General features: G+C 46.2%; 1 protein-coding gene across 1 annotated transcript in view; it reads right to left on the bottom strand.

Annotated features, from left to right (window-relative positions):
- The window catches only part of GRIN2A (glutamate ionotropic receptor NMDA type subunit 2A), a 372,343-nt gene that overhangs the window by 75,264 nt on the left and 270,383 nt on the right, over positions 1-26,696 (bottom strand). The window contains exon 6 of the mRNA XM_086691293.1: positions 1,674-1,879. Within this exon, the coding sequence (XP_086547419.1) occupies positions 1,674-1,879 (206 nt within the window). The remainder of the gene's footprint in view (positions 1-1,673; positions 1,880-26,696) is intronic.

Here is a 26,696-nt window from a genome sequence, read left to right as displayed (position 1 = left end):
TTCAATCATTATCAACATTACCGTGTTATGTTTTGTGGGTCCCTGGCTGTACAAAGACTAAGAAGCCATGTTTCCTGTATGTAGGCAGCTTACCCTCCAGGGAGGGTATAAGCCATAAAATCGGGTGATAAAGAGATCGAGTGGTAGGGACTCCATGTTTGAGTTCCTTCAAATTCATGTGTTGAAACTCTCAACTCCAATGTGATGGGGTCAGGAGGTGGGGCCTTTGGGAGGTCATTAGGTCAGAGGGTGAGGGCCTCATGAATGGGATTAGCGTCCTTGGAAACAGACACAGGAGACCTTGCTTCTCTTCTGTCCGTTCTCCACCATGTGATGCTACCGTGAGAGGATGGCCGTCTCAAACCAGAGGCCCCTGGTTGGACACCTTGACCGTGGACTCCAGCCTCCAGAATTATGAGAAGTGTCTGTGTTTAAGCCATGCAGTCTGTGGTGACTTGTCACAGTGCCCTGAACAGACCAAGGTACAGAGACACTCCAGGTTTCTTTGGAAGGAGGGGGAACAAACCCAACTTGGGGAGGGAGTGGTTGAGACTTAAAAGACACAGGAGAATTATCCAGATGAAAGGACACACTCAGAAAATACTCACAGAAATATTCCAATGGTAGGTCTTTTCCTTTTGGTGAAATCCCCCACAAGGGCCGTGTCTGTGTTTGCCCCAGAAAACTATAACCAGGGCCTTAGACCTGGTCATGAAGCTTTATGCTTCACCAAAGGGCCTACATATTAGGGAGAAACTTAACCAGAAGCTCTCATAAAAATGGTCAGTTCTTCCTTTGATTGTTAATAAATGAGGAAACGGCCCAGAGGTGATGTGGGCTTGCTGTCGGTGAGCTGGGAAACTTCCAGAAGGTCAGTTCCACGCTGATCACATCATAAGGTCATACGTGAGGGGTACAGCTGTACCATGACCTCCACACAGAGAGAAGTTTTCAAAGTTTTTGAAAAGTTTGTGTCTGGGATATATACAAGAGATGGAAGGAAGCAGATGTGCAGGGCTGGAGGAGGGAGCAGCCAGAAAAATTAAAACATAATTTTTGGGGGGCGCCTGGGTGGCTGGGTCGGTTAAGCTTCCCACTTCGGCTCAGGTCATGATCTTGTGGTTCACGGGTTCAAGCCCCACCTCGGGCTCTGTGCTGACAGCTCGGAGCCTGGAGCCTGCTTTGGCTTCTGTGTCTCCCTCTCTCTGCCCCTCCTCTGCTCGCACTCTGTCTCTGTCTCTCTCTCAAAAATAAATAAACATGAAAATTTTTTTTAAGGAAAGACCAAAGGGGAGGATCAGTTTGGCAGAGAGGTTAAGGACTGGCAGTGAAGCAGGTGGACGGCGTCTGGGTCCTAGGTCCTCCATTTACTAGCTGGATGGCCCTGAACATGTTTCTTAATCTGCCCATAACTCAGTTTAAATCTCTAAGACGGGTAATACCACCTACCTGCAAATGCCGTTGCCGGAAGTAAGTGAATGCAGACCAGCTGGCATAAGTCCCGCTATTTACTGAAGTCTTTAAAAAATCTAGTATCACAGGTTATGATGTACTATTATAATAATCTATTGTGTATTAAATTTTACTACTATATTACAGATACCACTGTTGTCAATGATACAGGCTGTGTTAAAGGACTGGGCACATCCAACCGACAGCATCCCCGGACTCACTTGATTTTGACGAACTTCCGACACGGCACAGTGTTCCTCACGCACGTCTCGGTCAGCGGGTCAATGTCTTCCACGATGACAAAGGGGGCCTCCTCCAGGGTGACGATGCTCAGATGATTGTCGTCCGGCTCGCAGTCTGAGAAGGACTTGTACCTCGGCCACACGGCGTGCCTGAGGCTCAGGCTCTGGTTCTCCCACTTGCCCACCTGCATCAGGAAGGCAAAGGCACACCTGTGATTTCTTGCAGCACCTTCTAGAAAGGCAAGTCCTTCCCCCTAAGAGGTCTGGGACAAGAACCCTACCCATCCTTAGGGCTTTTCTGCTACATACTTCAACATACACTTTGGTGTAGATGCTAAGAAAAACAGACATAAAGGAGAAGAAGAATTCTGGACGGCCCCCAGGCCCGCCTCTCCCAGGCTAATTAATATGGAGGTGGTACCCAAGCACTGAGATTGCTAGATCTCCCCAGGAGATTCCAAGGTTCTGGCAGATTGCGGGACCACTGGCGGCGGGAGAACAGCATGGACCTTTAGCATCAGAGAAATCTAGGCTTGGATTCCCACCTCTGCCATGTACCAGCTGCACAACCCTAGTTAAGCTCTGAGTCATTGTGAACCTCTGTGTGTCACCTATAAATAGCACAACTCCACCTACTGTTACAAGGATGTTGTGGCAATTAAACAAGACTGTCTGTGACGAGCAGGCAGCGCAGAGCCCGGCACGTAGTAGGGACTCCACACTTTTTCTTTGAAGTACAGGAGAGAGACAAGGACAGGGAGAAACTTTTAGAAGGTGTCAAGAGAAAGGGTGAGGAGACAGGGAGATGATGCGGGAGAGCTAGAAGGAAGGAGGACGGACAGGAAAGTCAACACAAGGAGGGTGAGCAGGAGAGGAAATGAAGGGCTTCATTTCAACCTCAGATATCGTTCTACTTAAGTTGCAAATTAAGGTGAACTGCTATTAATTCGGCCTGGAGAGGAGACTTTCAGCGCTTAGCACCAAGACCCGTCAAAACAGCACCGACCTGTTCCCTCTCTAAGCGGCAGCCGGCATGTTAGTGAAATCAAACTGAAGCCTGTATGTTTTGAACCTTAATTTTATTTGACAGCTTATTGGCATTATTCAGACATGCACCGGGAAGAAGCCACTCCCGGTATCACGCTTTTTCCTTCTTCCTCTCGCTCCCACACACCAATTGCTTGACACCGCGGGTCACAGCTTCGTTTGTAATATCAACCTCAAGGAAACACCTTGTCTGAGATGCTAAGTGCCAAGTCCAGGCTTGTCTGCATTGATGTGACCTGCTCACCTCCCCTTCTGTAACCTGAGTGTCGCCAGAAACGAATTGCAGGCCCATAAAGAGAATTCAAACACGTCGGACGCCGAAAGGGGTGACGGCGTGGAAGGAGATAAGGCAGACGGAGTGCCCTCAGATCGCCTCATCATTTGGACTGGAAAATGTTTGCTGCTTAGAGCACAATGTTCCATGCGGCCAATGGCAAAACTGTCCAGCTTCGGTGATACCTTCTGTTTTATGGCAGTAGCATAAGCAGTAAGGTAATCTGGGCAAACACACTTGTTCATCTGCCTGTGCTGCTATGTGTAACACAGGCTGGGGAGAATGTTGAGCCCATTACGTTCTTCATTCACTCAACACAGATTTATTGAGCACTGACTATGTCCTGGCACCAGCCAGGAAACAATGATGGATAAACCTATCCATTGGCTGTAGGGCAAAGACAGAACTAATACCAATACATAAGCAAATAGGAGATCTCCAAGCTTTTTCTTTTGGGACAAGTTCCATCAATCCCTTTTCTTTCCACTTCTGTTGGAAAACGCAAACCTTCAAGAGCAACTGAGTAGTTTAGGTGGTAAGAGAATGGCTTACTGCAGTCAAACAGAACTAAGGGTTGATCCCAGCTTCACCCATGAGCTGGCTCGCCTTAGGAAAGTCACTTAACCTCTCTGAGCTTTATCTGCAAAATGCAGATGGCACCAGGTTATGCCTTTCAGGACTGTGGGGAGCTCTGGATGAGCCAAAATGAACATGAAGCACTGAGCACAGAACTCAGCATGTAACGTAGATGGTGGCTGCCATCACTTTTTTATTGTTGTAGTTAGTGTTCAAGACTTGGCTCAAATATCACCTAATCGGGAAGGGCATTCCTGCTCTCCCCACTAACACAGAACTTTGCACCTCTCCACGGCAGCTCTTTCATGCCGTCTCATAAGGGTGTCACTTTTGAGCACTCCTGTGTAGGCAGGAAATGTATCAATATTGCCAGTTACTCTGATCCCCACAAATCCTACAGGGTAAGGATTATTATTCCAACTTTACAGTTCAGAGAACTGAAGCACAGAGACGTTGTGTAACCTGCCCAAACTCAAGCAGCTGGGAAGCGAGGGAACCAGAACCCTACCATAGGGCTGTGTGAATCCAAACGTGCTTCTATTAAGTGATCCGTGGTAACCGTAGTATAGCTCCAAGACCCTTCCTTCCCAGCAGAGACAGCCCCGGATGTCCCAAGAAACATAAATTAACGCAAAGACTGTTTAGCTAGCAGAATCTTTGGTGATGTCATTGAACACATCTTGTCCCCTACACCGTGGAGTCAGACAAAGGTCCCCGCCCAAGGCTGACTGCTGGGGAGAGAGGTGGCGAAGGTTTCCTGGAGTGCAGTAACTCCCCAGATCTCTCTAAGTTGGTCTCTCCCTTCCCATGTCTACGTAAGCACCCACCGGTCAGCCAAGGAGGGTGGAAGCAGGTGGTGGCTGGAAAAACTTGATCAGGGCCGAAGCTGCTGTTTCCATGCTGCCCTACATCTTGAGAGCCCCCTCCTCCTCTGAGTCTGACAGGCTGCTCTGGTAGGCTCCCCAGATCCCCAAATCCTGGCTCCAGGATTCTATATACCACATAGGAGAAAACAGAGTGTCTTCACTTTACCCTCCTATATGCATTTTCACAAGGGATTTGAACGGAGTCAGTCCAGTGTTTGTAGACGGGATTAACAGAGATTTTTTCACTCCATTAAGTATTTATGGAGTGGCCCTTCGGGTATCAAGCACTACACTAGACACCAAGGAGAATGTCAGGCATGCAGTGAAGTTTCTACTTGCATGGAATTTTTATGCTAATTGGGAAGACAGATATGAGTCAAATAATCACACAAAAACACACCATACGAACTGGGAGGAAGAAAGAAAAATTGGGTCTAAGAGAGCAAATGGGGGGGAAGAAATCCCAAAGGGGTTCCCTGAGGAGGTGGCACTGAAACCAAGATTGGAAGTCCAAGATGAGTGGTGGGGGGCTGGTTTGGGGGAGCGAAGGAAGGAAGGGAAAGCACTCCACACACGCAGGGGCCAGATGATGCAAAGCCCTGCAGGTCCCCGTGCGGAGCTGAGATTTACCTCAAGAGTTCATCCAGTCTGTTCGCCAGGAGGGAAAAGATGAATGGAAGTCACTGGGGATATATGTCCCTCTGTAACCTGGATGAAGGTGGGAGTTCTATGACCCCTCAATTCATCCTTGTTTTGTTTTCTTTTCTTTTTTTAGAATGTTTATTTATTTTTGAAAGACAGAGTGCAAGTAGGGGAGGGGCAGAGAGAGAGAGAGAGGGAGACACAGAATCCAAAGCAGGTTCCAAACTGTCAGCCCAGAGCCCGATGCGGGGCTCGAACCCACAAACCGTGAGATCATGAGCTGAGCTGAAGTCGGGAGCTTAACCGACTGAACCACCCAAGTGCCCCCATCCTTGTTTTCTTTTTCTTGACGGGAAATTTTAAACTTATGCAAAAGTGGACTAGGGTAATGAATCACCATCTTTCCATTCTCTAGTGGCAATAATTACTAACTCATGGCCAATCTTGTTTCATTTATACTGCCACCCACTTCCCCTGTATCACACTGAAGGAACTCCCAGACATGGTAACATTTCATTCACAAATCCTTAATTCGATGTAAATATCCAATTTCTGTTTGCGTAATAATATTATACCTCAATAAGCTGTGTGTTTCTCTGATGAGATGACAATATCCCAGGCTAGGAGGGATTTTCAAATACACACTGATGGATTTTGAGGATCACAGCTTCTAAACTCAGGGCCTGGCGAAAGGAGGGAGTGAATGGACAGCTGCTGATCGAATCAATGAGCACCTGACCTGAATTCTTAAAAATCTCCGTGAGTCGGAAACTACTAGTAGACTGATCAGTGCGTGCACGTTCGCCTCAGCTATGGAATCTTGCACCCTCAGCAAAACACTGAGGTACCGAAACCTATATTCTCCCCTTCACTCACGCTTCACATCGACTTCAGTCCCCCAGACGCAGAGCCACTGAGAGAGGCTGCCGAAAAGCCTCTGTGTATTACATTTTCCAGACACATCCAAGACCATCATGCCAATGCCAATGTAAAAGGGGCTCTGGCCGCTCTCAAGTGTTTGACAGGACATCAACAGTCAAAGGAATAAACCCTGAATTGAGAGGAACCTTCAGTCACATCACCTATGCTTGCTTCAGTGTCCACAGGCACTAAATGGGCACAGAATATGAATTCCGCACATGCCCTTCTTTAACAGTCGTGTCCCAAATGGAAGGACCCCGTGTACCCTGAGGACAGTAGTGATCCAGCACTCTCCCGGCTCCCATCTTTGTGCTGAGGGTGACTGTCCTGCTATTCTCTAAACTGGACCTTTTTCTTGCTCCAGGGTCATGCATACCCCACGTGGCAGAGTCCATAACTTTAGGTCAGCAGTCCTGCCTGACCTGGAGGAGTCCGTACATTTCCTGGCCACGACAGTCCCCCTGGGGTAAGTTCTCAAGGCATCAGAGCAACTGAAGTGATACAGTCACCGTGGAAGCCATGGTCCTGTCTTTGGAGCCCAAAGGGAAAACGAAGTTCCACGAGGCCTTGTCAAACTTCCAGTTAGATTACACACGATCAGGACAGGAAGCCACACTTGTGTGTGTCTGTGTTGGATACATCCATGTGGACGCGCACATACCGACCCATCAACTTCCCAGGGATCAGCCTCATCCCCACAGGGACCATTCTTTTCTCTCCCTCACATGGCACAGAGGGAGAGGAGACAGAATAATTAATACCATGAGCCTTGGGGTCAGAGAGACAGGCTCAAATCCCTGTGACCCTGTGCAAGCCACAGCATCTTTCTGAACTTCAGTTCCCTCAACCACCAAATGAAAATATTTCAATTTCATTATGGTGCCTTGAGGATTAGCAGCGAGATGATGGTGGCAAACGTCTCTGGATCCACAGCAAGTTCTCCCTATGTGGCTCTGTTATCGTTAATCCAACCTTTCTTAAGCCTCTCTTTGGGAAAACGGTGAGCCTCTGCAGCAGAAGCGCCGGCTGAGGAGGCAGAGACCCGACTTCCCTTGACAACACGCCCTTGACCTTTGATCTCATTGGGTCTCAGTCTCTTCCCCTGTGACAGAGATGGGGAGTGAGGGTGGGCCCGATGATCTCTAAGGTCTTTCGGATCTAAAGCTCCATGCAAAGCACGGGAGAAGTTGCCCTCCAGCTCCCTCCTTATCGGGATCAGGGTGACAGAGAATTAGAAAGGGGTGAATGAAGGCTGTGCAGCTTGCAACTTGATGTTTAACTATGGAGAATTCTGAACAGTGGCCGTGTCCCCACAGAGGCCCAGGTGACATGCCCAATTCTGAAGAAGACACGATGGCTCGGAGAACCAAGCTGGAAGACGGAGAAGAAAGAACGAGGTCACCAGAGCCTTCTTGGTCGGGAGTTGTCTGCTGCACAGAAGCCAGTGGTGCCCAAATCTGAAGCTTTGCTCAAAGCTGACTCTTGCTGGTTCTCTGCAGAGGGGCGTGGGTTCAAACCCTGACGTGGCCAAGCCCCAACTGTGGGAACTTGGACGATGATGATGATACAGCCTATCATTAACATTTATTGGGGGTTTTACTGTGTGTTTCTAAGCACAGTGCTGAGAATTTTCCACGCATTATCTGACTCAGTTCTCAGAACAACTCCAGGAGGTGAGGAAGGATGATTGTCCTCATTGCTCGGTAGGTAAACTGAAGCTCAAAGAGACCTGTTTTGTGCAGGTCACAACGTAAATGGCAAAGCAAGAACTGAAACTCTGTCGGTAAAACCCAGCGTGCTGCTTAATCTCTATGAAATTTGGTTTCTCTCTTTATTTTTATTTTTTTTTTTGAGAGAGAGGGCACAAGTGAGTGAGATGAAGAAAGAGAGACAGAGAGACAGAGAGAGAGAGAGAGAGAGAGAGAGAGAGAGAGAGAGAAACAGAGAAGTGATGTCACCTGAAGCGAGGCTCATGTTTTACCTGAAGTGGGGCTCTAGCTCACCTGAGCTTTCTTTATATTTTAAAGGTAATTAATAGTGCCCTCCTTACAGACTGGCTGTGAGGATCACACAAGATGATAAAAATAAGACTTCCCGTTTCCACCAGTCTGGGGAGCTATACATATTAATTCGCGTAATTCTAAAAATAGACACATGAACAAGATGCTACTACTGTTATCTCTGGGTCATCGATGACGGGACCGAGGCACGGGCACAGGGCTTAAGCAGCTTGTTCAGTATCTACGGCCTGAGAGTGGGATAATCAGGATCTGAACCCGGGACTCACTTTTAAATCAGGGAAGAAATGCAACTAGAAGTTTTTGCTGGAGAAAAAGAAAGAAAGAAAGAGAGAGAGAGAGAGAGAGAGAGAGAGAAAAGAAAAGAAAAATTTGATAGTGGAGAAACCCAATAAACACCTCCTCAGCCAGATGATTAAGATAAGTATCAACAGGGGTGGGCCAGTTTGGTAGTAGGTCCCCTGGATACGACACGAGGGCAGTGCTGCCCCACCTCTGTGGTCTCTTCTTCCCAAGACACGTAACTCAGTCCGATGATAAGAAAAATATCAGAAAAATCCCAGTGTAAGGACATCCTTAAAAATAGCTGACCGACACTCCTCAAAACTGTGGAGGTCATCAAAATACAAGGAAAGGCCGAGAAACCGCCACAGCCAAGAGGAGCGTGGGGAGACCTTGTGATTAAATATCGTGGGGTGCCCCGGATGAGGTGAGGGGATGGAACAGGAAAAAAGACATTAGATAAAAACTAGGCACCTGGGTGGCTCAGTCCATTAAGTGTGTGCCTTTGGCTCAGGTCGGGATCTTGCAGTTCATGGGTTTGAGCCCTGAGTCAGGCTCTGTGCTGACAGCTCAGAGCCTGGAGCCTGTTACAGATTCTGTGTCCCCTCTCTCTCTGCCCCTCCCCTGCTCATGAGTGCGCGCACGCTCTCTCTCTCTCTCTCTCTCTCTCAAAAATAAACTTAAAAAGAAAAGAATAGGCACATGGCCCTTACTTGGCAAATCAGTACACTTGGCGCCTGAGCCACAGTGATTGGCTCATGAATGTGCATGTGACCTAAGCTGAGCCAATGGGAGTTTTCCCTGGGACTTGTACTGGGATGATTAGCATAGGGTGGTGTGACAGAAGAACCTATCAGAGACTACAGAACTAAGAAATAAAGAAGACGGCAATAAAGTCTGGATGGCATTGCTTGAGCTCTTATAATAATAAAAGTTGACATTCACTGGGCACTTAGTATGTATTAGGCACTATTCTTAGCACTATTTTAATTCTTATAAACACTCTATATACAACAAATAGGCACAGGCAGGCAATTTTTTTAATCTCTATCATGAATTTTTTTTTTATAATTAAAAACAGTCCCAAACTCACCCAAATAGACTGTGTGGGAGGAGAAAAAGAATCTTTACCTTCAAAATAAACTGAATTTTGGTGATAAACCTTTGAGTGTTTTCTGCAAATATACTAAGGTTTTGAGGACAAAGAAAAATAATTGACCTCTGATGGAGAAAAGTGATTCTGTTAAAAGAACCATAAAGAGGGAAAATTAACTTTGTAATGATTTTTTTATCCATTTTTATTAATAAAATTTAAATACAGTGCCTTTAGAAAGCTAATCTCTCTTCAGCTCTTGGAAAATGTTTTGTGAAAGGGCACCGATTACTTATCAAAATTTTCAGCTGCTGTTTTCTCAGGGCAGAGACAATTTCATCTCCAGAAACTGTCATAAGTTAGCATTCACCCCTTCGTGTCTGGGTAAATTTGGAGAGATGTCACAGAGGCCACAAGTGGCTGGAAGAAATTAGGTGATGAAAAGATGTTTGTGGCTCTCCTTTCAAAGTGATATGTTTGATCTTATTTGATCTGTTCACGAAATGCTTACAAGAGACAATTAAAATCTCCTCATAACTGGTTTTCTGGGCTCCCAAGCCACCCCCTAAGAACATATCAAAATGCCAAAATCATACATCTACCTTTACTCAAATCCTTCCATGACTCATACTGCTTACACAATCAAATGCAGACTCCCCTTAACATTAATGGACCTTACAACAATCAATCAATCTCACCAATTTCCCTGCTCTCTGCTTTCTGTCCTTTTCCTCTCTCTCAGACACCCCAGACATACCCTCATGCTAGGACATTTGCATGTACACCTCCAAACACAGATACACTCGCACCTACATGTACTCATATATGTATACATATTCGGATATATATCAGTCTACCTAAACATCTACACATAAACCCAAAGACAAACCCACACCTATACATACACACACTCACACCTACCCAAATTCCCAATGCAGGCATATATCCACTCATATCCACCCATACATGCACGACGACCCATATACACATACCCTGCACACACACGCACACCTCTACGCACCCGCAACAACGCATACACTTTTCCCTTCTCGTAAACGCTCCCCGATCGGCACCTACTTTCCTGCCTTTGCCTGCACCGTTTCTTCTACCTGAAATCCCTCCCCTTGTCACCTCCACAGATTGAAATCCTGCCCATGCTTTCCAGCTCTTGCATGGAGCCTAATCCTCCAGCTGGAATGCCTTTCTGCATTTCCTGTGCCTTTGGAACATCCCCTCCCGCCCTTGAATGCTCTCACTTCTTCATGCGTGGCTCGGTAGGTGCATCTGGTGCTTTACTGCTGTACACTCTTCCAGGCACCGCAGGAGGCTCTGGGACCACACCAGTGAACAGGGCGGGCCCGGCCCCCATCCCCAGAGTTGCCAATCTGGCTGGAGAAGAGGAGTCAAAGCTCCATGGCAACAAAGGGAGATAACGGTCACGCTGGGAGTGAGCACAGGATGCTGCCGAAGACACAGCTTCCTGCTCTGGAAGGGAACCAAAAAATGCTTCCAACAGGAAGTGACTTCCAACTCTGAGCCAGACCAGCAGGGCCGGTAGGTGGCTTGTTAAGGGGTTCCGTCTTTATCCTCAGGGCGAGTGAAGTGTGTGGAGGGGTGGGGGCAGGGATTCTTGAATACTTTTAATCAGGGGAGGGATAAAATTGGTCTGACGACGTATTAGGACACTTCTTCCCAACGCAGCGCAGAGAAACGGTTTGGGGCTCAAAGTTTCTGGATGCAGATGGGCTGGGAGGCAGCTGCATTGATCTGGGACACAGGACCCCCTGGTGAGGCCGGAATGAACTTGAGATCTGCAGGGGGAACAACCAACACAACTTAGAGACTGACTGAATGGCTGGGGGCGGGAGCTGAGACCCAGGTTGTCTTGACTGGTAATTCTGTTGAACAGTCTGTCCTGGCCCAGCTTCTACAACCACACAGCCCACTTCGGCCGCAGCACAGGGCTCACCCACCAGCCAGTTCAATAAATATTTGCTGAATGGAACTCGATTCAGACTGTAGCATACTGTCCTTTTTCACTTAGAATTCAAAGTTAAAAGAGGAGAGTAGCCTGTTTACCCAGCTCCTCTCCTTGGAGACAAGACAATAGGGATTGCTAAATTAAAAATCAGAGAGGAAATTTATTAAAACCGACAATGGAAGCAGAGTTCACACTGCCTCTGCTCCAGGTTGACCGGCCCTGCTTAGCTCATTTCATAACCAAAGGGCAAACAGGCCTTAAAACAAACACTTGGCGTGTGCGAAACATTGCAACACATTTCACTCCAGATAATAAGCAGTGATTTACTCCCAAGCTGGAGAAAATATGAGTAATTAACTCTTCAGGAAGATGAATTTAAGGAGAAAAACAAAACAAACAGGAGGCCAATTTCTCTCCACCTGAAATATAAAGTCTTCCAAAGGACATGAGATAAATGGCCGTGAAGGGAATTTAAAATGATTTAATGTCCATACTTAGCATCAACAGCATCATCGATTAGCATCACTTCTTGCCTCGGCATGCAAATCTAACACAAAAACAAGCTGATGGCAGCTTTACACACGAGTAATTTTGTGTCTTGGGCTGATGCTTGAAAGCAAAAGCGGATGTGAATTCGGTTGATCTGGAAGCCACAATAAGGGTGTCTGAGTCACGACCGTGGCCTGATAGGAAGTTGAAATGTGTTCTACCTGGAGTGCATCACAGTTGAGCCCAGTGGCTTCTGTTTTCAACCAAGACCCAATCTAAAGCTCATCCCAGATGGTTACAGTCTGCTTAAACCAGAGGTCACACTGACCCCAGCTTTCTCCTGCCCCGTATACACGAACAAGCTTCTACACAGAAATTGCTCAAGGGGCGCCTGGGTGGCCCAGCGGGTTAAGCGTCCGACTTCGGCTCAGGTCATGATCTCCCGGTTTGTGAGTTTGAGCCCCATGATGGGCTCTGTGCTGACAGCTCAGAGCCCGGAGCCTGCTTCAGACCCTCTGTCTCCCCCTCTCTCTGCCCTTCCCCTACTCATGCTCTCTCTCTCTCTCAAAAATAAATAAACATTAAAAATAAAATAAAGTTTAAAAAAAAGAAAGAAACCACTCAAGAGCAGTGTGGGTCACTTTGTCTTCGAGGCCATGGGGCCTCAGATGGCCGCTGGCAGAGTGAAATAGAGAGCTGCTTTTTGCATAATGAGGCCCAGGGTCTGCTTCTTTTAAATGCAAGTATTCAAGGGGGGGGACCATGAGCCTTGGGTGTGAACAAGACCTTCTTGGGGGCCGATTAAGAATGCGGCCTCCTAGATCTCTGGAAGGCTTGCATCAGTAGGTCTGGGAGAAGGCCTGGGAATCTGCCTTTTCAGCCGGGATCCTAGGTCACTCGGCTCAGGGTGCTTGCTGTGAGGACCATATGTTGGGAAGCACCTAGAAGGATAAGACCTCCGGCTACCAGCAGGATTAAAAAACAGAAGTAAGTAAAAGACGGGGATCTTTTTTCTCAGGTTACTTACGTAACCAGTGGCAATTGCCAGCAGATCTAAAATGAGTTTAATCAGCTATTAGAGCCTTAATTAAATTCCTCTCAGTTGAAATTTCAGAACTGCCTAATTGTTACACAGCTCACATTGGAGGAGTTGATTTTTTTTTTTTTTTTCTCCCAGAATAACCGCTCTCGGGATCATCTAGTAACTTTACGGATAACAGCGTCACCTGTCTGAAAATCCAGCACTGATCTGGTCATTCACGGAGACACGCTTTGATGGCTGCTACCTCCAACAACAACCCGCGTATCTGCTCCCTTTCTCTTGAGATTCAGGAGAAGAGCGCAATGTTTGTTCAGTCTCACATTTAAAAGTGAAAGTCTCGGGGCGCCTGGGTGGCGCAGTCGGTTAAGCATCCGACTTCAGCCAGGTCACGATCTCGCGGTCTGTGGGTTCGAGCCCCGCGTCAGGCTCTGGGCTGATGGCTCAGAGCCTGGAGCCTGTTTCCGATTCTGTGTCTCCCTCTCTCTCTGCCCCTCCCCCGTTCATGCTCTGTCTCTCTCTGTCCCAAAAATAAATAAACGTTGAAAAAAAAAATTAAAAAAAAAAAATAAAAGTGAAAGTCTCTGGAACAATGAGCTGCCATGTTCTCGCGAAGTGCATTTATAATCTTCAGGCCTCCAGAGTCCCTCTGTTCCCAGGTCCCCAGGGATGGATAAAAGTTCTATTTCTTTGGTTTACTTTTAATTTTTTTTTTGCGGGCTCTTAGAAGCGATGGGTCCTGGTAATTAGCTCAACAGTTAATAGCGTTTTCTTTCTCTTCTTTGGCTCCACATTGGAATGGTACAACATTAGAAACTTGAAAAATCAGCAAAACATTAAAAAGAGCTCTCTCATAATTAGTAATTAACTTTTTGCACAGGCTCTCGGGATGTATTGGTCGGTCCTGCTCCCCGCTGCAGTGATGACGATTAGATAATTAATAACTATAATAACCACTGTCTTGAGGTGCTGTCATCACCTGACATGTCTTTTGTCATCTCAGCCTGAGATGAGAAACCCAGAACAGGGCGCTGTGCTGAGGGAATATTCCATGGATTAGTCTGAAAGATCCTGCCGCAGAAAGAGTCATGTCCTGGGGAGATGGGACTCCGGAGGCATGGGAGGAGGGGAAAGAACAGCTAGAGGTGGTGGCCTCGTAGGTCTCTTTCACGTACGCCAGCTTTGTTTCCTCAGTTTACCTGTGAGCTGATGCTTCTGAGGGCTTTGGATTCCTCCACGGGAAAGGCTCTTACCACAGGACTGCAGTCAGCCCTTGACGTTGAATCCTACTGCTACTAACACCCATCCAAAAGGCGATTAGAATAATAATAGATCAGGGGGGAAAAAAATCAACCTCTCAAATGTGAACTGAGTGACAATTAGGTAATTTGGGGATTTCAACCAAGAGGAATCTAATTAAGGCTCTAACAGCTGATTAGACTTCTTCGCCTCTGTGGTAATCTCCAGCCATTACATAAGGGGCCATGGAAGGGAGGGTTCCATTGTCCCTTTGTATCACGGTGTGCTTGAGATGGTGATGGTCAAGACCGAGCGACTCTGTTTACATTGCTGCACGTGTGGCTATCATAACTCGAACATGAACTTGGCTGAGCTCTTCAAAAGGCTGTTGCCTTGGACAAGAAAACCAGAGTGGATGCAGGTCTGCAGAAAGAGCCCAGGCAGAGATGTGAACGGAAATGAGACAATCACAGGGTTTGGAATGGAGTGGGGGGGATCGGGTGGGGGGGGGGAAGGCACATAACACAGAATGAGAACCTGACCCATGGTCGGACCTCTATAACACTAATAGCGGTAACCGCGGTCATTTTTAACCCCTTCGCCAAGACAGTTTTGAAATACACTCAAGGTTTCCCTTTTGACATTCCAGTGTACTTTTTTCCGGGCAACTTTGAAAGATCAGTGTGGCTTCTGCTTGTAAGTGAAATGAAATGCCACTTGTGATCTGGCAGAGTAAAGAGCTCTCTGTTGATTGCTTACCGGAATGGTATTTAGCATTGTCAGCAAACGTTAGGGTGAAGTCTGGGCTGATACCTGGGGGGACCCCTCGTTGGTTGGGATTATCAAGTCATTCTTCATTCTTATCAGCCTGCAGATTCGGACAGGACTGGGCATGACTATGGATGGGACTCTTCCTTTTTACTCTTGGGCAACTTCTTCTTTTTAATGAAAACCTTGAAAAGTGGCAAAAATTTGGGACCGAGCGTGTAACAGTTTATAAAAGGAGATAAGTTCCAGGTAATTAAATTGCAGACCAGGGAAGCAAGAGACTTCAATGCATCAACCTGTCTGGAGGGATGGAACAGGCCAGAAGCTGATGGTTTTCCTCACTCAGCATTATGTAAAAAAGCCAATTCCAGTTGGACCTCTGCCCTGAACGAAGTTAACCTCATTGATGGCGTCTGCAGAGTTTTAAAATGTGGTTAAAAGACCTGAGGGTATCGATTCACTGCAAGGCATTTCAGCCCCTTGCCTGAGAGGCTCCTGGGTCGTCAAAGTGGGGCGTTTGGAGCTTGGTGTCAGGTCTCTGCTGGGCATTTGTTCTTCAGTATCTGGGGCAAAATAATAAATTTAAACCTTTGAGCTGCACGGTTTCCTTCTTCCAGACAAAAAGGGCGAGCCAGGGGTTGGTGTGTGAGGCCCTGCTGGTTATCATGAGGACACTAACCAAAGCCCCTGTGAATGGCTGAAATCCATTGCTCTGATGAAATGCACTGATCACACTTCCAATTCTCCTTAGGTAAGACAGTATTTTGACAATCATTTTTCTTTGCTCAGCTCTGGCCCCAAACTACATAGCTCCAGGCTTGTCTGAGCCCTAAAGTATTCCAGTGAGAGGATCCTTTGAAATACTAAAGCCAACAGAAGATTTAACAGGGAGGAAACGTAATAAGCTTATCCACAGCTTTGCCCACTATTAAACTCATGATTAGTAGGAGGCAGTGGGGGAGAGGAGGATCCCCTTAGGATGGGCTAGATGAGACTCGCTATTGCAGAACACTGAGCCTAAGCAACCCTCCACTGTCAATCCAATTTCACCCAAACCGATTATTCTCATCTTGGACGCTAATGAACAATTCCAGAGCCCTGGAGTTACTCGGATGAAATTCGGATCTTGGTGACCAACCAGACAGCTACTTGGCATTTTCCATTGAATTATAATGGCAAACTCGTATTTTAAAAAACTCTTGGAGTCAGAAGACCCAAGTTCAAGTTCAACTACAGGGCCTACAAGCTGTGTCACCTAACTTAAAGCTTTCCAGATCTGCACAAATTGTTTCCAATGATTCTTTTTTTTTTTTTAATTTTATTTAGGAGAGAGAAAGAGAGAGAGAGCATGTGCAAGCAGGGGAGAGGGACAGAAGGCGGGGGAGAGAGAATCTTAAGTAGGCTCCACGCTCAATATGGAGCCCAATGCAGGGCTCAATCCCACAACCTTGGGATCAGGACCTGAGCTGAAATCAAGAGGCAGATGCTCAACCAACTGAGGTACCCAGGCGCCCCTGTTTCCAATGATTCTGAGCATTAACAACTGATCGGCAAAGCTAGTCTCTAGGCTTTAAGCCACTCAGGGTTGGATTACATGGATACATAGACAAATTCATTCAATAAATGTTTACTGCATGCCTACTATGTGCCATAAACTGTTCTAACACTGGTGATACAGTAGTAAGGAGACTCAACACTGGGGGTCAGCAAACTTCAGCCAAAGGACCAAACGTACTTGTACAGCCCATGACCTAAGAATGGATTTTACATTTTTATTTATATATTTTTTAAGTTTATTTATTCATTTTGAGAGAGAGAGAGAGAGAATGAAAATGAGTGGTGGAGGGGCAGAGAGCTAGGGAGAGAGAGAATCCTAAGCAGTGTCCACAATGTCAGCATAGAGCCCGACACTGGGCTTAAACTCACAAACCTCGAGATCATGACCTGAGCCAAAATCAAGAGTTGGGCGCTTGATGAACTGAGCCCTGAAGCATCCCGATGGATTTTACATTTTTATTTTATTTTTAACTTTTTTTTTTTTTTGAGAAACAGAGAGAGACAGAGCGTGTATGGTGGAGGGGCAGAGAGAGAGGGAGACACAGAATCCGAAGCAGGCTCCAGGCTCTGAACTGTCAGCACAGAGCCCTATGTGGGGCTCGAACCCAAGAACTGTGAGATCATGACCTGAGCCAAAGTCGGACGCTCAACTGACTGAGCCACCCAGGTGCCCCTGGATTTTACGTTTTTAAATAGTTGAAAAGCATCAAAAGAATCATATCCTGTCACATGGGAAAATTATATGAGATTTGAGTTTGTGTCCATAAATAAAGTTTGATTGGAACACAGCCATGCTCACTTCCTTGTCTGTTGTTTACGGTTGTGTTCACGCTAAAACGGTAGAACTGAATACTTGCCATATAGACAAGTGGCCCACAAAGCTTACAGTATTTACTAGCTGCCTTTTATGTAATGTGTTTGCCAACCCCTGATCTAAGATCCTGTCTATACGGGACCCACCGACTAACCAGAAAAATGAAATTAAAGCTCCAAAGAATTAGTTGTAAAATAAAATAGAGAATGATAAGTACCAGAGGCAGAAAGGTGGAATAAATTGGAGTGGGCATCACAGGTCGGGGAGCAGATCTGCCGGGAGAGGTGAGAAATTACAGGGGTAGAATCAGGGGGGAGCTGCTGAGGAGGCACAGGGGTTGGAAAAACCAGACTGGGGAGATGTGACTTCTAGATTGAATGAATTGTGTAGACAAATGCACCAAAGTTGAGCTCAAGGGACATGTTTGTTGAAGGAAGTTCAACAAACTGGATGAAGGAAGTTGCCCGTATTGGATAAAAACACACACAATATACAAAGGGGAAGAGCGAGAGGGATAGATAAAAGGAAACATCGGGACAGGATCACAGAAGCCCTTGGGTGTTGGGCTGAAATACGCACACATCAGAATTTGGTTGCATAGGAGTTCAAACTGGCAATTTGCCTTGGGGTCCCTGAATGATTTACTCAACACCTGGGGAGACTCTGGTGATTTCATCCATGTCTGGCTGGTATTTGTCATCTCCTACCTCTTTTGGGATTGCCCTATTTTCCAATAATTGTGTCATTTCCTTCATAAACACATTCATACTCGTCAGAACACATGGACACAGTTAGAGGTGGGTTTTTAAACTTCTCTCCATTGCCCTCCTCCAGGGCACGTTAGCCACCCTTTCTCATGGGGGAAAATTCACTTAGAATTGCTTGACTTTGATGATTTTAAATTTAGAAAATCCACAGCGCTCTCTTTCGGCTACTCTCATCTCTCTTCCCCAATATCCCCCTGGCCATGGGTCCCTGGGACACGCTGTCTTCCCCCAGTTGGTCTGCTCGTCACTCACACCCTCACCCCCTCCCTGTTCCAGCCTAGACCTCTTTGTCTGTCACATCACTCGATGTTGTGCCACATGCCCACAAGTATCCCAGCCCGCTTTGTCCTCTGGTCACACCCTCCTGGCACCAAACCCAGGTCATCAATCCAACCACTACCTTACCAGTAAGCCACTGAGTACAGGCGGAGACAACACACAACCACACAGATCAATACCATCCCAATGCAAGGACTCCCTCTCTGGCCAGAAATCCTTCTCCCCTTTCTTCTCTCCAATTCCCTGGAAACTATTTCAAACCTTAACACCTGCCCATGAGACCGAAGCTCCACCACCCCCATGCCGGCGCCCAGATGATGGATCTGTCTCTTATTTCATAGAGTCTTAGGGACAATCCACATAGCCCACAGACTTACCTGCCCCTGCACACATGTCTTCCTTCTTCTCTCCTCCAGTAATGCAAGAGGCCTCCCTCTCTCCTCTAGCCTAACACCATCATCTGTGCTCTGGACACAGTCCTCTTCTGCAACCAAGACCACCAGTGGCTTTCTCATTCACCAAACCCAGCAGGTGCATCACATGTGACTCTGAGAGCCCCTCCCATTTTTCATGAGTCTCCCTGCTCTGTGCTGTCACAACCCTACCCTTTCCAGATTATTTCTCACTTTTTGGACTTTTCCAGCTCTGCCAAAATGCAAGTTCCTCTTTCTCTGCACAGTTTACATGCCCTGCCCCCTCTCCTGGCCTCAGACCTCCACACTCATGTGTCTCCTACTGCCCACTCTTCAAGTATTACCTCTATGTTGACCACCCTCAGATCTGTCTTAGACCAGCTACTCTCACCTGCCTTAGGAAACCTCAAACTCAATAGACTTAGAGTAAAAGTCACCATGGTACCTTGAGTAAAAAAATAAAATGCACAACTTCTCTCCCATGGGTCAAATATGAGTTCTTGAAACCCCAACCCAGGAAATACTCAATTCATCCGTCTCCCTGCACCCCCATATACATATTAAATCAATCACCCATCTTTGATAGTTCTAATGTTTGAATATTTTTCCTTGTCCATTTCTTTCCTAACTCAAGATCACCACTCAGCCCTGGCCTGCACTGCTCACAAGTTTCTGCCACAGCCTCCACACTGGTCTCCCTGCCCCAGACAGTGCCACTCAGCCTGTCCCCCAAGCCAGCACTCTAAATATCTCCCTTAGAGACCATTTTTTAAAGTTTATTTATTTATTTTGAGAGAGAAAGAGAGAGAGAGAGGCTGAGAGAGACAGAGACAGATAGAGAGAGAGAGAGAGAGAGAGAGAGAGAGAGAGAGAGAGAGAGAGAATGAATCCCAAGCAGGCTCCATGCTATCAGCACAGAGCTCGACGTGGGGCTCAGACTCATGAACCATGAGATCATGACCTGAGCTGAAATCAAGAGTCTGATGCTCAATTGACGGAGCCACCCAGGTGCCCCTCCCCCTTAGAGCCTTTTGATGGCTTCTCACTACACTGGGAATCAAGGGGAAATGCCTGACCACAGTCTTAATGACCCAGCCTGTTCCCAGGTCTCTGTAGCTGTCTATATCCACGCCAACCTCATTTCTGACAACCAAATCCCTGTTCTGCCCCCACCCCCTACATAGGGGCTCTAGAATCCCACAGGAGTAACCACAGCCTCTGAGTACATCACCTGCCTGCCCCAGAAGACCCACTGAGGGTGGGGACTGTGTTCTGTGCTTTAGTGTCCCTTTTACCCAGCCCAGAGCCTCTTACAGAATAGACACATAAATGGTTAGTACATAAGCAACTGAGTAAATAAATGTGCCAATGTGACCTCCATAACCCTGACCTCCCTGCAATCAATTATCAACTTCTTTTGGGCTCTGTTGGTAAAATGTACTGAGAATAATGTGGGTTCTAGAGTTGGCTGAACCTGAATACCAGGAAGTTTACTTCCTGGGCCTTAGTTTCCCCCTCTGTAAAGTGGGCATAATACAAGTAATCATATCCTCTAATTATTGTAAGAATTAAATAAAATAATGCCCGCAAAGCCCTTATTATCCTGTTAGCCTCATGGTCATGGCTCACCCAGTGTCAGCTGTTTTATTACATACAGGGCTCTTAATTCATTCATACGAACCTCCCAGCCTGGCCCATCACAGGTATTCAGTCAAGGTTAGGGCCATCCCATCTACGACGGGCACGTCTTCCTGAGGTTGAAGTTAACCCCTGAATGTAACTCCAGAACAGAAAAGAGCAAGGCATTAATTTGATCAAAACTCTAGGCTGAAGGCTTATGTACCAAGATGACACTTAGGAAATGCGTTTTGCTTTCTTCCCTGCGAGGGGAGACAGATATGATCGTCCCTCACTGCTCTCTTTTTTAGATGGAACTGATATTATCTATTAATAAAATTCTGTGCACAGAGAAGAAGGTCCTGCCAAGAACAGCTTGGTGTTATTTTAGCTCTATCCATAAATCCAAAGGCCTGACAATTACTTTTAATTCCATTTGCTAGTTTGAGGAGCTGCGCAATTAATCCATACCATTAATTTCATAACTATAAATACAACCCCAGCTTCCATGGAGCCTTATGCCAAAAAGCGCAACCTTCTGAATGTACTTGTTAGCTCCACTGGCTAAGAAGCTGTATTGGGGGATAAAAGAGGAAAGAAACAGAAAAGGGAAATTTCAGATAATAGACACACTTGGAAGGGCGTCCTGGCTAAATGCTCCATGTCATTACAGGGATAATAATATAAAACCCTGAGTTTACACAGGCCTTTATGGGCTACCTGTTGCTGTTTATGATCTCATTTCATTTGACGCTCATGGTAGATGGTCACATAAAGGTGAGGAAGATGTTTTCTACCATGTTTTCAGAGGGGTAGCACTAACGTTCATTCAAGGAATGGGGACCAGAAAGTTCAACACATATGTGAAAGGGCTGGAGGCGGTTCTGTGACCGCCAGACCAGGACCCGTGGGAGTGTGTGTTCCCGAGTTATCTCCTCGTGTGGGAGGCAAAGACAAAACAAGGGGATGGTGATGCTTGAATATGCTCATCTTCAAAGTCTGAGCCCAGCTCCTTCGAGAAAACAGAATGCCAGCAACAGGCTTCTAGAAATCCACTCAAAATGCAAATAATAATAATAATAATAATAATAATAATAATAATAATAATAAATCCTAATAATTGCCATTTAAAAATCCATATTGCAGGCGTGCCCAGGTGGCTCATTCCATTAAGTGTTTGACTCTTGATTTCGGCTCAGGTCGTAATCTCACGGTTCATGGGTTTGAGCCCTGCATCAAGCTCTGGGCTGACAGCTCGGAGCCTGGACAGCCTGCTTGGGATTCTTGGTCTCCCTCTTTCTCTGCCTCTCCCCAGCTTGTGCTCACTCGCTCGCTCTCTCTCTCTCAAAAATAAGTAAATAAGCATTAAAAAAAAATCCATATTGCACTTTGCACTTGTCATGTCCTCAACTCTTTCTATTATACGCCAGGCCCCATACCAGATGTTTGACATGCATTATTTATAATCCCCACAAGTTATAAAGTGCCTGGGTGATCATGTTCCAATAGATTAATTTCTCTGGTCCTCAATTTTCTCATCTATAAAATAAAATTATAGTATTTACCATTTAGTGTTCTGGTGAACATAAAATGTGGTAACGTGCTAATATGTTTGGCTCAGAGCTGATGTCTCTGTCAATGCTCAGAGGCTGTTAGGCATTTTGTTCTCACTGTTTGGAACTGTATAGGAAAAACAAACTCCATGCTTTTCTCACTCAAATCCTCTGTCTCCTGTAACACTAGGTGATGTCACCTGCGTTGTAGAATTTGGCTGAGAAAAATAATAGAACTTAGTGGTCAGAATCAGAATTAGACAAATGGGGGTCCAAATCCAGTTCACATTCTTGGAAATTAACTTGTCCCCTATATTCTTTAGTTTTCTCATTTATCAAATGGGGACAGGGGTGCACAGATGGCTCAGTTGGTTACGCGTCTGACTCTTGATTCAGCTCTGGTCATGATCTCGCGGTTTGTGAGTTCAAGCCCTGCATCCTCCCCTGCGCTGACAGCACAGAGCCTGTCTGGGTTTCTCTCTCCTCTCTGCCCTTCCCCTGCTTCTGCTCTCTAAATAAACAAACAAAGTCGGGCTAATAATAGTACCAATCTCCTAGAATTTTTGTTTGAATTAAGAGAATCTTAAAGCTCTTTCTGGAACACAGAATGCACAGGAATCATTTAATAAATGGTAGCATTAATATCCTCACAGAAAGTCCATGGGGTGGATGTTACTGTTAGTTCCATTTGACTAATGTAGACACTGATTATATGAGAAATACAAAGAATGACAACTTTTTAGGGTTGGTTTGGGTCTCAGAACTGTTACCCACGGCCAAACTCAATCCTATAAAGTTGATTGAACCCCCTTTCCTAAATGTCTCAGCTGCTAACCAATGCCATGCTCTAATTCCTGCTTTGGCAGAAGGAAAAAAATAGCCTCAGCCCATTTCTGCTGGCCATGGCGCTAACCTTTCTTTGTCTGCATGGACCCCTCCCCTATCTTTTGACAGTGATTTGGGATTTGGGGCTTTGTTTCCAACTTCTGTCCAGTTTGATTTATAGTATGACTCGATGAGTGTTCCATATTTTTGAAGCCTCATCCATTTTCAAAGACATGACAATTTCTGAAGGCAAAGCCTCGGGTGCCATTTTGGTAATGAAGCTCAAATCTCACGGTGATGATTCAAGTTACCAACTCAAATGTTACTTGGGGAGACAGATGTGTTCAGTCCTTGCCAAGAAACCCTGCACAAGTCTCTGATTCTGCCTGAATCTTGGTGTCCTCACCTGTCAAAAGGAGTCAAATGGTCCCGCTCTCCTTACAAAAATGGTGCTTGTCAGGATCTGATATCCACACCTGATTCTTGCCCTCCCTTCCCACCTTATATATGCCTGTCCTATTTTCTTCAAACACAGTTTAATCACAGAAAGAAAAAACCATACCATCAGCTATAATCTGCTGGTGCACATGGATGCCAGCACTGCGGGAAATAACGTGAAGAATCCAAATTCTTCCAACTCAGACGGCCCGCTTCAACGTGAAAATGAAACACAACATAAGAGAGAGGCCATCGGTTTCTTCACGTCACTCTAAAACTCCCTTCAAGGGAATAAGAGTTGATTATCTCGTCTTTTTTCAGTTTCAGATTTCTCCCCCTCATACGCATTTCCAATGGAGTCTTTATTTGCACACTGAGAGCAACCAAGATGGCTCAGCCCCAGCCTCGTTCCTTCTCAAGCAGGTCCATTCAGTCTGTCTAATTTGCAGAATTATAATTCAAATGGAAGGAAAATAGACTCCGGGAACTCTCTAGATATGATTGCGGTGAGTTTTAAAACACATTTTCAGAAGACAGTGGCTGTAGATAACGAACCGTATGGTGGAGTAATGGGAAATGAACAAGCAGCACACTGCGGGAGTCGGGGGCAATTTACATCTTCAGGTTTGCACAGGGATGCTGACTGCCTGTGCACAAAGATGCAAGAGACTGATTATGTGGCAGATTTGCATGTGGCTCAGTGGGACGCTCTGAGCGAAGCTCAGGAAGACGCCTGGTCCAGCAGGGAACCTTGTACCTGTAATAGCTTTTCCTGCAAACACTGGGAGCATGTCAACCATGCAGGGATGGGGGTCTCCCAGGGTAGCTGGTCATAATTAAACCAAGGCCAACCTTCACCACCGATACACAAAGAACCTCCTTCTCTGCCATATGGTGTCATCAGAGTAAAATGGACTTTAGCATCTGACGGACACGAGCCGGAATCTAGAAGTTGCCACTTACTTGCTCTCTAACCTTGAGCAAGCCACCATATCTCACAGAGCCTCTGTTTCTTTATACATAAACTAGAGGGGGTGCTGATGGTACTCATGTTGAATGTCTGCTAAAAGAACAATCAGGGGCACCTGGGTGGCTGAGTCGGTTGGGCGTCCGACTTCGGCTCGGGTCATGATCTCACGGTTTGTGGGTTCAAGCCCCATGTCCGGCTCTGTGCTGACAGCTCAGAGCCTAGAGCCTGCTTTGGATTCTGTGTCTCCCTCTCGCTCTCTGCCCCTCCCCAGCTTGCGCTCTGTCTCTCTTTCTCTCTCTCTCTCAAAAATAAATAAAAATTAAAAAAAAAACTAAAAAAAAAAAAAAGAATCAAAGTGACCAATACAAAGCCTCTGGGCTCTAGCCAGGACACAGGAAGTATTTTTTTTTTTATCATTAATATTTTATACAACGTGGGGAATTATCTCCAGGTGCAGATAGCCAATTTCTTTGTCTCCAGAGTCTGAAAGCACTGTAAGTCTTCCAGATCTTAGAGCTCGCCACGGGGAATATCCTATCCCTCTCTATCTCTGCCTCTCCCTCTGGCCCACCCAGGCTCCAACAGCGAGACAAACAGCCTAAGTGGGGAGCGAAGCTTCTGCTGCCAACAGCACAGATGAGAAAGCCACACTCCGCACCTACAGAAGGCAGCCCATCACAGCCACTTGTAGCCAGAAGCAGATTGCTGGGGTAGAGCACTTCACTGTTCTGTCTCTTTGCTAACAGACAAATGTCATCCCTGTCTGCACCAACAGCGTGTGCATGGGGAAATAAGAGAGACCGACAGAGACAGCACGGAGAGAGACAGGAGCAGGTCCAGACAACATACCGCTGAGGTCTGGTAGTTGTAGGTGGACTTGGAAACAGTCTACCTGCTGCCCACCACATGAACTGTGACATGAGAAAAATGGGAGGGGCCTCAAATGTTTGTGATTCAGTTCAGAAAGTGGGTCACATGACCCACATCCCTTGGAGAACTCGCCCCCGATCTTTAGGACTCAGGACACATGTTAGCTCTTTCAGGAAGCCTTTGTCTATCATTTTCCTAATAGCCGGGCTTGGTAGATGTCTTGCAGGGCCCAAGGCTTGTCTCTACTATTAGCATTCAACTTACTATGAGTATGTTGCAACTGCAAGTTCATTTCTCTGTCTCTCCCTCTAGACCGTGAGCTTTGCGAGGGCAAGGACATTGTGTGATTCATCTCTCCTTCACCCATACCTACCACACACTTGGCACAGCTAGGTAATCTGTAAATACCTGGCAAACAGATCAGTAAGGGTGAGTGGGTGGGCTCAAGAATGACGCCCCACGTGGATGGATGAAAGACAGCTGGCCAAAGGGTTGACGGCCAATGGGCAGACGGAGGGTTTATTACATGACTGAACACTGGATGACTGGAGAGATGGACGTGTGGATAAATGGATGGATGAACAGTTCAATCGCATCAGACACCTGTAGTTAGTAGTCACTTTATCCCAAAGAGTAGTCACTTACCCCAATGTAAAGGCTAGGTATCGTCCTTTCTCCCCTCCACTCAACTTCCAAGGCAGATACTAGCCACAAGAATCTTTTGGCCCTTTCTAAAATTTCACCCTAGAAACTGTACAAAATGGTGGAATGAGCACCAGACGTGGAGGCTCAGAAGACCCAAATTTGAATCTTTTCGCACTATTGACGAAAAATGTCACTGAATATCTTCAAGTATTCCCTACTCCAAAATCAGAGAATACCACCCACTTCACAGGGTTATCATGTAGCTAAAATTAAATTGTGAATACGAAAGCTGATATTGTAAGGTCTGGCATAGAACAGGTGCTCAGCAACGCTTATGATTATGTGCGTTATATTCAGAGGGTCGCTAGAGTCAGTCTCCTAGTCTATTCATGTTCAGATTTGGAAATATGCTTTAGAAATATCATATCTGTTCCCCAAAATGAGAGCTCACTTGGAACACCAATATACTAGACAGATAAAGCATTACCATCTCTAGTTAAAGCCAGATCCTGTCTCATTAGCTCCTCTCCACTCAGAGACCACTGTGGTACTCTGAAAGAATCTGGCAGCCCAGGGAACAGAGAAAATAAAGCTCTGTCCTGTGTGATGCATGGGAGTCTCATCCTACGTTGTGCAGTGTCGAGCTGGAACCATGCTGTTCTCCTTCTCCCTCTCTCCCTCTCTCCCTCTCTTCCCCCTTCTGTCAGAGGAGCCCAGGGCCTTGCCTTCGTCTATGCATAGATGAGTTGATGACCCTGTCAGAGAATAAAAATGGTTTTCATCTGTCTCTTCAGGAGTTGCTAGAAATATTTCTGACTGAGAAGCTCTCTGAATAATTCACTCATTTGAGATCATTTAAATAATCTATTCACTCATTTTCATAATTGATGGCAATGGCACGCTATCAAGGGTACAGCTTTTGTCTTACATTTATACCATCTGTCAGCTTACTCATGCCCCCCTCGCCCTCAGATAGCTTCCTTATCAAGTTGGGTTTAGGAGTTCCGTAGACACAGATA

The sequence above is a fragment of the Puma concolor genome, chromosome E3, assembly GCF_028749965.1.
Source record: "Puma concolor isolate L17-30 chromosome E3, mPumCon1.1.hap2, whole genome shotgun sequence".
NCBI classification, from domain to species: domain Eukaryota; kingdom Metazoa; phylum Chordata; class Mammalia; order Carnivora; family Felidae; genus Puma; species Puma concolor.
Note: the sequence above shows the minus strand (reverse complement) of the source record. Positions and strands in the feature narration are given on the sequence as shown.